This window comes from Microchirus variegatus, assembly GCF_963457635.1.
Source record: "Microchirus variegatus genome assembly, chromosome: 1".
Lineage (NCBI taxonomy): Eukaryota > Metazoa > Chordata > Actinopteri > Pleuronectiformes > Soleidae > Microchirus > Microchirus variegatus.
In genome coordinates this window covers 19,052,197-19,065,811 of record NC_139802.1, presented here as the reverse complement: position 1 = coordinate 19,065,811, position 13,615 = coordinate 19,052,197, and the positions used below count along the sequence as shown (strand labels likewise).

Sequence of the window (13,615 nt, the reverse complement as noted above, 5' to 3'; positions counted from 1 at the left end):
GTACATTTGACATTACCTGAGAATAATCTGGGGCAATAAAAAAGGGGAGGAATTGTTTACTTAGAAAGCAATCAATTAATTATTTAATATCAAAATAACAATAATATTTTTTCTTAAGGCAAGATTACACAAACAAAGTACAAACAATGTGTTGCTGCCTTAATGGGGCAGCATAGAAAGAGGCAATAAAATACTAAAGTATAAGACTAAAATGTAACTAGCAACATATAAATTAAAAACATATACTCACACAAACTGATTCTGTCGACCAAAGTCCGTCTCATGATGTGGCATCATGCACCAGTCAGTTATCTTCTAGATTAAAAAACAAATCCATATTAATCTGAGCATAGCAGAGCAAATGTAGGATAATTTGTGTAGGGTAGAGTACATCTAGACTTAACGTTTGATATGTTATTTGTATTATATTATATTACTTTATTAAATTATGTATTCGGAAATCAACAATATTTCATTTAGAAAAAAAATATTATTCTGCACGTTAATTTCCTTCTGCTGTTACTGTTGTTTTGTGTTGCGCTGTGCTGTGTGGCTAGCATTGGCCTGGGATTGAAGATGGGAATTAGCTTCGGCTATAATCTTGCATATTTACATTAATATGTACTGTGCCATTGTAAATACATAAAAAAATGAAAATAAAAATATGGTTATATGAAAAAAATTATAATAATTTAAAAAAAAGGATACGGGGGCGTCAGAGTCACAGCTGGCGGTAGTGACGCAAATTTGTTGACGCGAGGGGTTTGCTGGGAGAGTTTTAGCAGGACGCCATTTTGCTCCTGGAAACGGAGGGAGATCCGCAGAGGTTGTGGTGATAAATCACCCGTACTCACTCTCAGGTACTGTAGTTCCCCGACTGCTAAGATGCATTTCTGTGGACACCTGCTGTGGCAGTCGATGTGGTTGTCGGCGCGATTTAACACTCCTGAATGACGACTCGACGGCAGTGTTAGCTTCAGTAGTAGCCGCGAAGCTATTTTGATAACTGACCGGGAGCAGTCCCAACCCTTTGCCGGGGAAGTGAGACTAAAGTTCAGGCACGGGTGCTGCTTAGCTCAGGTTCAGCCGTGTGTGGTTAGACTTGGTTGGAACATGCTCAGCTCGTGCTAATATTGGTTGTTAGCATGTGACAGCTAACTGTCGGCTGAGGCGAGTTGGATATGACCGCCTCCCTGTCAGGTTACCGCTACTTTATCATGGCCCAATCCACACAACCAGAAAGTGACGTGTTATATAATGTCGCCCCTGTCACAATGACATTTTACCAAGAAAGCCCATGTGGCATTGTAAAGACATACAGCAGCACGGTGGACAGGATTACGAACAAATTACTTTAAAATTAAACGCAGTTTTACTGTGTCGTTATGTAGAGTGTTGAGAGATAGGATAATCGTAAATATCACTCGCAGGACTGCAACGATTATTCAGCTATTTAGTCAACTATTTTGGTAGTTGATTAGTCGATTTGTCTTGTCATGAATCCAAACAAGTTTTGATTTATCAGCGTCTTAAATTTGAATATTTTCTGGTGTCTTTGCCCCATATAACAAACAATGGTAGAACATTGTCACGTGACATAATCAAAACAATATTTACTCGATCGATGATCTAAATATTAAGATGTATTTTTTACCACATGCGTTTTGTATGCAGGTCTGCATAGAAGACAAGACATTCAAAATAGAAATAGAAGAAATATTTTGCAATTCATCATACGTGATGCAATTGCAATATAACAAAAAGGTGTTCACTACACAACCAAGTCAACTCACCTTGCTAGTTTAGATGATGTGCACCTAGATCCTTAAAGCATGTCAACGTTGACTCTTCAGACACAATGGCGAGTCCAGGAAAAGACAGCTACAGGATGAAGAGCTACAAGAACAAAGCACTCAATCCTCAGGAGATGCGTCGAAGAAGAGAGGAAGAAGGAATCCAGCTACGCAAACAAAAAAGAGAGGAGCAGGTAAACAACTGAACCCTTTCTACATTTATTGACCTTATATTAATTGCCTCTAATTGTATTTGTTGTATTGATTGATGTATGTGGTTGAACTTGAATTTAGATGAGGTGGTATGTTATGGTTGTGTGCCATCGTCAATGCAGTACTAAGAAGTTACTCTTGGAGTATTGGTATAAATTAAAATGTAAAGAGTACCTAACCCTAACCAGCAGGTAAATGATGAACCTCTGACTTTGTGCCCACAGCTGTTCAAGAGGAGAAATGTATCTGCACCTTCAAATGATGAATCAATGCTGGATTGTCCAATCCAGGATCCAGACATCAGCTCCACAGTACCTGTTGCAGGTGTAAGTGTTAATTTGTATTCCTTCTGTAAATGTGTTGATCTGGCCCGACTTAAGGCCTATTATTTACCTCCATGTTAACCTAAGTTGTTTTGTTTTACTTTGCCTAACTGCCAACTGATATGAACACATGTATGATTTAAATATTTTGATTTTTGTGCAGGATGGAGTTATAACTCCTGATATGGTCCAGATGATCTTCTCTGAAGACCCAGACCAGCAGCTAATTGCTACACAGAAATTCAGGAAATTACTTTCCAAAGGTTTGTTTCACATGCTGTGAATCCAAATGTTTACGTAGAGTGAATAATTTGACCTGGATTTTTGAAAAGAAATCTCTCAATCTTGCAACTATATAAATAAATGTTTTTGAGGAATACACTGAGTTTGAACATCGTATATTCTGCAAGGTTTTGTCTGCATAAGCAAGTGACGTCTGGTGTGTTCCTGTGCACAGAGCCAAACCCACCCATAGACGAGGTCATTTCCACTCCTGGTGTCGTGAATCGCTTTGTGGAATTCCTGAAGAGGAGTGAAAACTGCACCCTGCAGGTGAGAGCTGCAATACACCAAACTGTCCATTTTCAAAGAGGCTTCTGTGTGAGCATCAAGACATGTCAGACCCATGTGGTGTTTTACATGCTCGTGAAAACATTAAGGTTAAGGCCAGCATTTTATCTACACTTTGCAATGTGGGCAGTGTTCAGTATAAGATTTCTCTATGAGATATGGCACATCTCAAGTATTTTTACACACAGTAACTTATACCGAACAAAGTGTCAAATACGTCAAAAAGTTACAGCAATCGGTTCTCTGTTGTGTGTCATAGTTAATCCTCTGAATTAAGGTTATACTGTTCCTGGTGTTTTCAAGGCTACACAGAGGCAGATTGAAATGAAAACACATTTTTTCTTTGTTGTTTTAAACATTTCCTGTGAACACAGCATCGTTCCAGGAAATACCTATCCACATGAGCCCCCCAGAATGTCTCAAAATGCTGTAGTACATATGACAGGCCTGTAAGTGGCACTGTTGCACTGCTTCACCAAAAAAAAGATGTCATTGTACACATTACTATGTATACACGTAAATGGAGACAGAAAAGTCTTGCGACTTTCTGGCATAACCCCAACCACTTTCTGAGAAGGAAATCGCCCGTTCGGTCAATGGATTTAGTTATTGTTTTAAAATGCAATATGGTGACGACAACAACAAAGATAAGGACAGTGAATGCCAGCACAAGAGCGGTGGGACTATCGTCATCATTTCCCAAACCAGTGTATTCATTGTCTGCATGAAAATACAATGGCAGTGTTTTGAGATTTTCCCACTTTTTCCAAAAAATTACTGTTTCAGAGCTCTTTAAACGCAGATTCTGTGTGTATGAAAAGCCAGTATGATGTTGACCCAGCAGTCAAAACTTGTTTCCCCAGCTTTACAGGCCGTCTCCTGTCAGATACAAAGTCTAGAGGTGGAGTCGGGTACATTCAGCTGCAATGCATGTAATAATTAAAGGCAGAGCTGAAATCCAGAAAAAAAAACATGACCCTTTGTGTAGGTTTGTGTGAAGTCCAGGTGTTGGAGGATGCTTGCCTTACACAGGGGTAATGTTCCATTTATCTCATTATTATCCTAATGCGTCCCAAACATGAAAAAAAAACCTGTTTAGTTTTATATATCACGAGGCAGTCTTGAAGTCTGGCAGTATGTGACCATTCAGCATTTCTGAATGTCCCATCCCAGTCAAAGCAGTCAAAAACCAGCAAATAATTATCTGGTAGAAATAGTCTTGCGTTTATTAACTTGTCAAGTCCTAAGTTCAGTTTGTTCAAGTGCGTGTGTGTGTCTTTGTGTGTTTTCAACAGTTTGAGGCAGCCTGGGCTCTAACCAACATCGCCTCCGGAACCTTCCTGCACACCAAGGTGGTGATTGAAACAGGAGCTGTACCTATTTTCATTGAGCTGCTCAACTCTGAGCATGAGGACGTACAGGAGCAGGTGAGACATCACAACATGTTAGTTATTATAAAACATCCAAAATGAGCAGCAGGATCATTGCCGGGGTTTTAAAACACTTTAATCTAGGGTTTTTTCTATCCATTTTAACAGTTGAATTGATATGAAATTTGCAGATTTGGAAAAAATTCAAATATACTGAGAGCTTCCTGTGCTTTTCTTTGCACATCACGAATTGGTAATTTGTTGTTTTTGCCATTTTGAAATTTAGATGTGTGCCATTTGCACGTTCAGGGAATAAGTGAACTTTTGAATCCCACCTGAGGAAGATTAAGGTTACAAACACATGTAAAAACTGCCCAGAGGGGCTGAACGTGTAAATGCAAATTTTCTCAGAAGTTTCACAAGAGATTCCCCAATCAGCTCCAAGGTATAGTATTGGTTACATGCTTATGCTAGAACGCAGCATGAGAAACTCAAGAAGGACCCACAGCTGCATTCATTATATGTAAACAACACGCTGGTGACTTTTTGGACCGAAATCTCAGGACATTGCATTTTCTGACATTTTATGCACCAAATGATTGATCGATTAGTTGTTTGCTTCAGTTTTATTGATTTATTTGTAATATGGAGCAAAGAAACCATCAAATATTCACATTTAAGAAGCTGAATTTTGTTTAAATTCTTTAAAAAACGCTGAAACTGATTAATTGATTCTCAAAATGAAGTTGTGTGAACAGATCAGAGCTGAAGTGTTGACATGCCTTCTGTGTTGACTCTGTAATGTTTCAGGCCGTGTGGGCGTTGGGGAACATAGCAGGAGATAATGCAGAGTGCAGAGACTACGTCCTCAACTGTGGCATCCTACCATCTCTGCAGCAGTAAGGCTCCTTCCTTTTTATGAATGTGTCAGTAGCTAGATTTAAAGATTATTACAACTAGAGCCTGTGTTGTGTTTAGGTTACTTGCTAAATCTAATCGTCTCACAACAACGCGCAATGCAGTATGGGCTCTGTCAAACCTGTGCCGAGGGAAAAACCCACCACCGGACTTTGCCAAGGTGAGTCCACTGAGTTACAACTGAATCTGAATATTCATTTTAACCATATCTTTGCTTTCAGCTGCAATCCTTGGGTTTGTTCATATATTACGGTGTTGAATTGTGCATGTGTCTTTGTTGTCCTCGTCTGTGGTGTGTTCAGGTGTCTCCTTGTCTCAGTGTGCTGTCCAGGCTTCTGTTCAGCAGTGATCCAGATGTGCTGGCTGATGCCTGCTGGGCTCTGTCCTACCTTTCTGACGGCCCCAATGAAAAGATCCAGACGGTCATTGACTCTGGAGTGTGCCGCAGACTGGTGGAGCTACTCATGTAAGAAACTGACAGTAGCCCATTGTGAAATACTAGAAATTTCCTGGTTCATTACAGAGGAAAACAGGCGATGTGGTATTGTCAATAGCTGGCGCTTTGGTGAGAGGGAAATTCCAGTTTATTTAACGTTGTAAGTTTTCTGAACATCTGGAGTTCCCAGGGACAGTAAAAGTAGTGGTGGGTAGTGGTAGTGTGGGCAGATTAAGGTGAACAGGATGTCTGAAGGCATTTAGTGTCCAGGACTCTAAGTGTACCCACACTTACAAGCTGGTACCTGCAGACATCCACTGGAACACATACTGGGAGAGCTGGTCATGTGGTCCAAGTCCAAGAGAAGGATGAAGTGAGGGATCCCTGTTGCACGACAGACAGAAGTATAATACATGTATACAACAGTAAACACAACAGTTTTTCCATTACAAATAGTTGTTAACAGGTTAATTATTTAATAGTCGCAGTCAGAAGCAAACCGTAAATGCAGAGCACAGAAAATGATTAATTGAAAATGATCAACCACACTGTCACTTCATCTTCATTCAGCTTTCTCTTATCTTAACACTACACTGTTTCCACAGGCACAGTGACTACAAGGTGGTTTCTCCTGCTTTACGTGCAGTGGGCAACATCGTAACAGGAGATGACATCCAGACTCAGGTAGACTGTACCCTCCTCACAGCAGACAGTCACTTCATTTATTCACTCTCTTTTTCTTTGTCGTGGCTCAAATACAGTATTCATTTACATTCAATGTATGTTTGTCATCTCAGGTAATCTTGAACTGTTCAGCGCTGCCATGTTTACTCCATCTCCTCAGCAGCCCTAAGGAGTCCATTAAGAAGGAAGCGTGCTGGACTGTGTCCAACATCACTGCAGGAAATAGAGCTCAGATTCAGGTAAAAGCAGAGTCACCTGGATTTGATGAATCATGTGAGAAGAGAGGTGGCTGCTCAGCTGACAACATTTCTTCTCCAATCAGAATGTCATTGATGCCAACATCTTCCCAGTCCTGATTGAGATCCTTCAGAAGGCAGAGTTCCGCACAAGGAAGGAGGCAGCATGGGCCATTACGAATGCGACCTCTGGGGGAACTCCTGCACAGATCAGGTATGTTTACCAGACTTGGGGCCTCTGGTTCTCAAAAGCTGCTTCAGACCTAAATTATGTCCAGACATTTTCCTGAAATTGTCCAGAGGGTTTATGAAAAATGCAGATGTTCCCAAAAGTTGTTCCAAATATTTTCTGGAACTTCTCCGCCAAGTTCCCTTGTCCAAATAATGTTCAAGTGAGAAGTCACATTTGAGAATACACCACTCGTCGCATCTCGTGAGTGTCTTGCCTCCCGAAAGCTTGAGCCAGGCTCAGTTCTTTGCCTGGGTGGTCTGGACATTCTCCTGCTTTTGGTAACATGTCTAATTCAAACAATCTTCTGCTGCATTCCTTATTAATAGGATGTCCAAACCCAATATTTTGGACATTCTTTGGCGTTCATGTCTGAAATGGCTTTAGGCAATGGCTCATAAGTATTGTTAGAAATTTAAAAAAGTGTGTGTGTGTGTGTGTGTGTGTGTGTGTGTATATGTATATATTTGTGTGATTTATGTATAGACTTTCATGTGTTTTAACATCCTTATATGTTTATTTATCTTTAATGGAGTTTTTAATGTTAGTGTACAGCAGCGGTCCCCAACCTTTTTTGCTCCACGGACCGATTTAATGTCAGGAAATATTTTCACGGACCGGCCCCCTAACGCTCTCTGGTCGCTATGGTAACGCTTAAGCGTGCCTTCAAAATAAGATACACAAAACAGCTGTAAACGTTTCATTAATGTTTATATATTTGTTTCAATTGCTAAGTGAAACCTGTCATATTTGGGACAAGAGTCGGGACCTTAATTTGCTTGCACAAAACTATTGATCAGCATTTGTTTGTTGTTCATCAAAATCAGTATGCGCAGAGAGCGCGAGCGAGCGGGTGGAAGAGAGAGAGAGAGTAACGAGTGTGAGTGAGTGAAGTCTGCGGTCTTGGCCATTAGTTCATTTACTTATTTTTGTGTAGGCTGAATACGTCGCACAAGTAAGCGAGTTTTGCGACTCACTCCTTGTCACTGAAATGTTCTGCCAGCGGTGACTTCTTTTCTGAGAGAAATCTCTGCAGCGGCTCTCGCTGCAAACACTCTGGCCAGCGATCTCCCTCGGGATGCGTCAAGAGTGAGTCATAGACGGATGTAACGGAGGGAATCCAGTCATTTTTCAAAATAAAACATTGTTCAGACCCCGATAATAATTAAAACGGAAATAAGGTTATTTTATTCAAGTTATTTATTCTTTTTGTGCGGCCCGGTACCAAATGACCCACGGACCGGTACCGGTCCGCAGCCCGGTGGTTGGGGACCGCTGCTGTACAGCACCAGCTGCGCTGTGCTTTAGCATTTTTGAGAATAAATGGACTTTAATATTCGTCTTTGTATGCACAGGTATCTGGTGTCTCAGAATGCCATCAAACCCATGTGTGACCTGCTGACAGTGATGGACTCTAAGATTGTGCAGGTGTCTCTGAACGGCCTGGAGAACATCCTCAGACTTGGAGAACAGGAGGCCAAGCAGAATGGAACGGGCATCAACCCGTATTGTGCTCTCATCGAGGAGGCTTACGGTACATTTTACCTCACTCTTCACGCTTGTAACATGTTGCACTCACAACTGCAGTATATGGACAAAAGTCTTCGGACGCCTGACCATTACGCCAACAGGGACTGTAATGACATATTCAAATACATAATACAATACTTAAGAATGGAGTCGGTCCCCCTTTTGCGGCTATAGCAGCTTCCACACTTCTTGGAAGACTAATTAATATAAACCGAACCAGAACAGGAAATATAACACTGTAATGAACTGTCTCAGGTTTGATTGATGAATCACTCTTCTCCAGTCTCTAAGGATAAGTAATTGCCCACCTGTGAGAGAGTACACATGTCTCTTTGAGGTGTCTGAAAGAATTTATGAGCCACTGTTGCCGCCCACATTCCTCACAGAAAAAAATGGACTGTCTTAACATTGACAGCTTTACCCATCAGTCACACTGTAATTAACATCCTCAACTTCCCTCACCAGAAATACGAGAAATATTGTTTTGAAGACAGTGGTGACATTCCAGGTCACACAAACCAGCATTCTAGTTTAAAATGGGTCACTTACACTTCATGATTTGCTTAAAAAGCACTACTACAAATCCAATCTTAGACTAATGATGGGATAATATGTAATCATTAATAATAATAATAATAATAATCATTCTTTTCTAATGTCATGGTTTCTGTCCATCCAGACTGAAACACTTTCCCAGAGTTGTAGAGCTGGGACAACTAGTCGACGTAGTTGACTTCAAAAATTTGTCGACATTAATATTTTGCGTTGGCTTGTCACGCACTGAAATGTTAGTTTTTCAAGCAGTCGCAGTAGTAAACCAAAGATAAACGCTACGTTTAGTCGACCAAGAGTTTCTTTGGTTGATTACAGCCCTAATACATACACACACGCACACTCTAATCATAAAATTAGCCGACTAATCAAAAAATAATCGCTAGATTAATCGTTTGAAAAATAATAGTTTGGGACAGCTCTACAGAGTTGTCAGCCTAAAACAGAGCCAGCAGCATTTTCAAACTACTTTGTTGTAGATGCTCCACAACAGAATTGAACTTGAAAATGTAACGTGTATGTAGCTTTTTCTGTTCCGAATGTATCTGTTACCATTAGGGATACGTTTAGATCCATCCAAGCAAAAACTTTTTAAAATTGTCTTTCTCCCCACAAGCCATAATACTCCAGTAGTAGTGTTGTAAAGAAAACAAAAGGCATTTTGTCTTTCCCTTTGCAGGTCTGGACAAGATTGAGTTTCTGCAGAGCCACGAGAACCAGGAGATTTACCAGAAGGCCTTTGACCTGATTGAACGCTACTTTGGTGTGGAGGAGGAGGATGCCAGCCTGGCCCCACAGGTGGACCAGAGTCAAGGCCAGTTTGTCTTCCAGCAACAGGAAGGGCCCATGGAGGGCTTCCAGCTTTAACCCCATCTCACCTCCACAGCTCCCTTTTTTTCCTGGGCTCTGAGCATCAGCCTGCAAACTCTCCTGGGCCTTCACCCCCGTCTCTGCTGGACCAGCTCCACCAGTTCCTCCCCACACCTCCACCTCGACTATGCCTTCACAACAACACATTCTCCAAAGAAGGACGGAGATGTAGGAATATGGAGATGTAAAAGACAGCTCATTCATTTCCTTGAGACTGTGGGAGCCTGAATAGAGGCTGGTTTTATCCCACTGATGAGAAGTCTATGCCATCGAAAGCCTATTCATATAATTTTTTTTCTTCAGTGCAACTGAGTTGCCGTGTTTTTTTTTGTTTTTTTACATTCTAAGTGAAGTTAACACTTATGTTACTACTAGAATCCACTGTTTCCAAATCGGCACCGTTATCCCTTTTTTGAATGTGAATCTACCTCTTCAATCTTCTGAAAGAAAGAGGGACAGAAAACACATCAGACTGATCTATTTTCTTTCATCATGGCTAATATCTAATCATATGTAGTGGCTGACCTGTCAGCAGGCTGTAGGCAGGTCGCAGTTGTAAATACAGTACGACTGTACGTCCTGGTGTCGCCATACTTTAAGTCAGTAGCAGCTGCATGAGCTCTCTGCGTTCTTTGTCCTAAAAAGAACTTGACGAGCACTTGAGGACTCGAGGTCTTTTATTTATTTGTCTTCTGAAAGGTAACTGCTTCCAGGATTATGTGTTCATTCTGCAGTCTGGACTCAGTAACAGTGTTTGCTCTTCACTCTTTTTGCTGCTTATTTTAAAGGGTCTTTATTTCAGAGAACTCTATGAGAACAGGACAGAGGCACTGACTGTATGTAAACATGGATGTAGCCTTCTAGCTTGAGAAGTGAGGCTCATGAATGAAAGTTGACCACCAGGGGGTGACTCCACTGGTTACATGCAGAACTCGTCTCACTTCATTTATAATGTCGGTAAACATTTTTCTCAGGAGTTCGTAGTCTCAATCGTTAGTTTCAGGTCGTCTTCAATAGCACATGATGTCAATTTAGTAAATTATGTTTCCATTTAGAGAAAAATACACGGCACATATGAGAGTGATTGACCACTGGTATTGTCCAATAGGAGCCTGGTTGCAGGTGACATCTGTGATGTTCTGCTTTCAAAAACTCACAAATCCTGAGCCTTCAAAATGGGACTTCGCTTTTTCCATTTTTATATACAGACCATGGACGGGAGGTGTCTGTGTTAGGTCGTGTGGTGTGTGCAACAGTCCAGAGTTCAATAAGATATCCGTTCCGTTTCCTGATTGTTGTTCTGAACTCCCAACATACATTAAATTATTTTTTCTGCCTGCATGTGATGGGATTAGTCAACTGACTTGGAAGGTTTTGTATATTATATATACATGTAAGACATTGTTAATGTATTTAAGTGGCTGTAGGAAGGTGTGATATGCAATTACAGTTCATGATGCAGTTTCCAGTCCATCACTGCTTCTCCCTCATGGTTTGATTTTGAGGTTTGTCTTCTTTCAGCCTTTATGCAGCAGTTTTTATTTTCTCATGGTCTCAGTTTGTGTTTTGAGATGGAAGCACAGTGTTTTCTTGTTTTTGTTCCGGTTCCAGACCTGAACCACATGCATATTCAAGTACAGCAACATGAATTGGTGGAGAGCCGAACATGAAATTAATCTATATTTATGTGAAATGGAAAATATTTGTAATGCAGAAATTACATCAAGAACATTTACTTGTGTATAGTTTTCTAATATGTCTGGTTTGTATGATTGTATATCTCTTTTTTTTTAGGTTTTGGTAGTGTCTTTGTTTTCTGTGGCTTGTTGTGGCTCTCAGTAGAAGTGCGTGTTGAACTCCAGCAGCCCGTGTACAACAGTGAAGTACTGAATTACTGGACACAGCTGCAGTCTGTGCTTCTTAACACTGACTGGATGACGGGTGTCGCAATGAACCTGCATTTTCTGCACATTAACATTGTGTAACAAGAATTAATAAACTGATCTGTTGGCTGTAAACTTGACACATTCGTATTGTTTTTTCATCAAGGTTCCTACAGGCCCTTGGAAGTCCTTGAAAGTTTTTGTTTTTTGTTTTTTAAAGCCCCTTGAACATTTTTGTAAATTAACCTAAATAGACATGGGTCATTGAAAATACTTTTGTGCAAGAGTAGTTCAGTTGATTTATGTAAACTAGTACAGTGCCTGTAGAAGGTATTCCTTCCTGTATTCCTTTAGTGCTAGCTGAAGAAGATTTTTCAGTTATGGTAAAGCATGATAAGGAACGTAAAGCCAGCACTGGTGTGGCTGACAGTCACAACAGCTAGCTACGCTTTTTAAAAAAAAATAGCATTGTGCTTATTGAGTTGTTGCACAGTGTTTGTATTATGTAGTCCTACGCTAATGCTAACCATAGCCTCACTAGCTTACCTTTGGAAACCGGTTCGCCAAGTTAGCTGCAAAGTAGTGGCATGCTAATGAAAAAAAATGTGGACACCTCGTCGCTTCAGTATAACACCATGTTCTGCGGTGAACCATGTGAAAATGTCTCACCCACCGTGAGGACAGCCTCTTCACTCCCACCTCCCTGCTCCAGACAGCGCAGCTGCTGCTGATGAGCCACTGCCTGCCTGGTGTAGCGTGATACATCAGTGAAAATTTTAATTCCTCCAAAAATTTGAAAATCAAGGATGCACACCATCGGGCCATGCTCAACACATATCCAAAGTCTTAGGGCAATCCGACTTAAGTCAGCGAGATATGCCCGTCACAGGCACACAGACAGACACACACAACTTGCTTTATAGATAGATGCCTCCCACCACTGATGTGCCATTGTTTGTTGGTTGTAAATACTAGTGGTGTTATGGACACAACACTGCCTCTCGCCGCTGTTGAAGTGAGATTCCATGTAGGACGATGAGCGAGTAAAGTTGAGCAAGAGAGAGCAAATGATAGTGTGATGCCTGGGAAATGCAAATTCCAAGAACTATGTCTCGCCAAAGAAAATTACAAAGACTGACTTGCCCAAGATCTCAAGGACATTCACTTGTCCAGATGCAAAGCGTGTTGCAAATCAATGACAGTGGACGCCATGGGTGAAGCGACTCTTACATGTTGGCCTCCCTTCTTGAGCTGTGTCAGCACGCGGTGCATTAAGCCACGTTTATTCTCGCGTGTGACACTGGCGCTAGGCCCAGCAGATGACAAGATAGTGGTTCACCAGAAAAACACTGGAACTGGAACTCTCTCTTTAATGAGTTTAAAATGCAGTAAAAGAAAAAGTGGCTCACACTCAAAATAAGGGTAAGATCTCTTATTAAGATGAGCGGAGAAAGCCTATTGTCTCGGGCTGGTTTATTCTGGTTTACAGTCATAGCATAATCCAGCTCAACAAAATATCCTGTCAAACTGGATGGGAGGCCTTCAGTGGAATAAGGGGGTGTCGAACTCAAATGAACCCGGGGGGGGCCAATGAGTGCCTCGTCTGGGAATGGAGAGCCAGTTCAGAGGAAGAAAGTGGCCTTTGGGTGACACCTCTGATCTACAGTGATCTTCTCTGAAACTTAGACCCTGCTTCATATTTAAACAGAAAACTGGCACAGTTTGTCATTGCAAGCACAACATGTAGAAATCAGCTTCATCACACACTATAAATACAATACTCAGTACTACAGAGTGCTAAAACCAGAGGTGAACGGGCTAGCAGAGCCATAATGATCCTCATGGAAGAGAAAGCTTGCAGTTTCAGTCTGAAAACAGAACATTTGGAATGTTACACTTGTAAATGACCTACATTTTGTCTCACTTGTACTGTGGTAGGTTTATGAGCGATGCTTTTAGTATAATACCGGAAAATTATAATGCAAATTAAGGCTTCGAAACGCAATGA

General features: G+C 41.1%; 1 protein-coding gene across 1 annotated transcript; it reads left to right on the top strand.

Moving 5' to 3' along the window:
- The first annotated feature begins 774 nt into the window (after positions 1-774).
- kpna5 (karyopherin alpha 5 (importin alpha 6)) lies at positions 775-11,622 on the top strand. Its single transcript, XM_083900929.1, has 14 exons — positions 775-860; positions 1,854-1,987; positions 2,231-2,332; positions 2,493-2,592; positions 2,787-2,881; positions 4,195-4,326; positions 5,080-5,168; positions 5,248-5,347; positions 5,490-5,653; positions 6,229-6,307; positions 6,421-6,546; positions 6,630-6,757; positions 8,128-8,306; positions 9,534-11,622. The coding sequence occupies exons 2-14, from the start codon at positions 1,859-1,861 to the stop codon at positions 9,719-9,721; spliced, it is 1,611 nt and encodes a 536-aa protein (XP_083757055.1). The 5' UTR covers positions 775-860; positions 1,854-1,858; the 3' UTR covers positions 9,722-11,622.
- Positions 11,623-13,615: the final 1,993 nt, after the last annotated feature.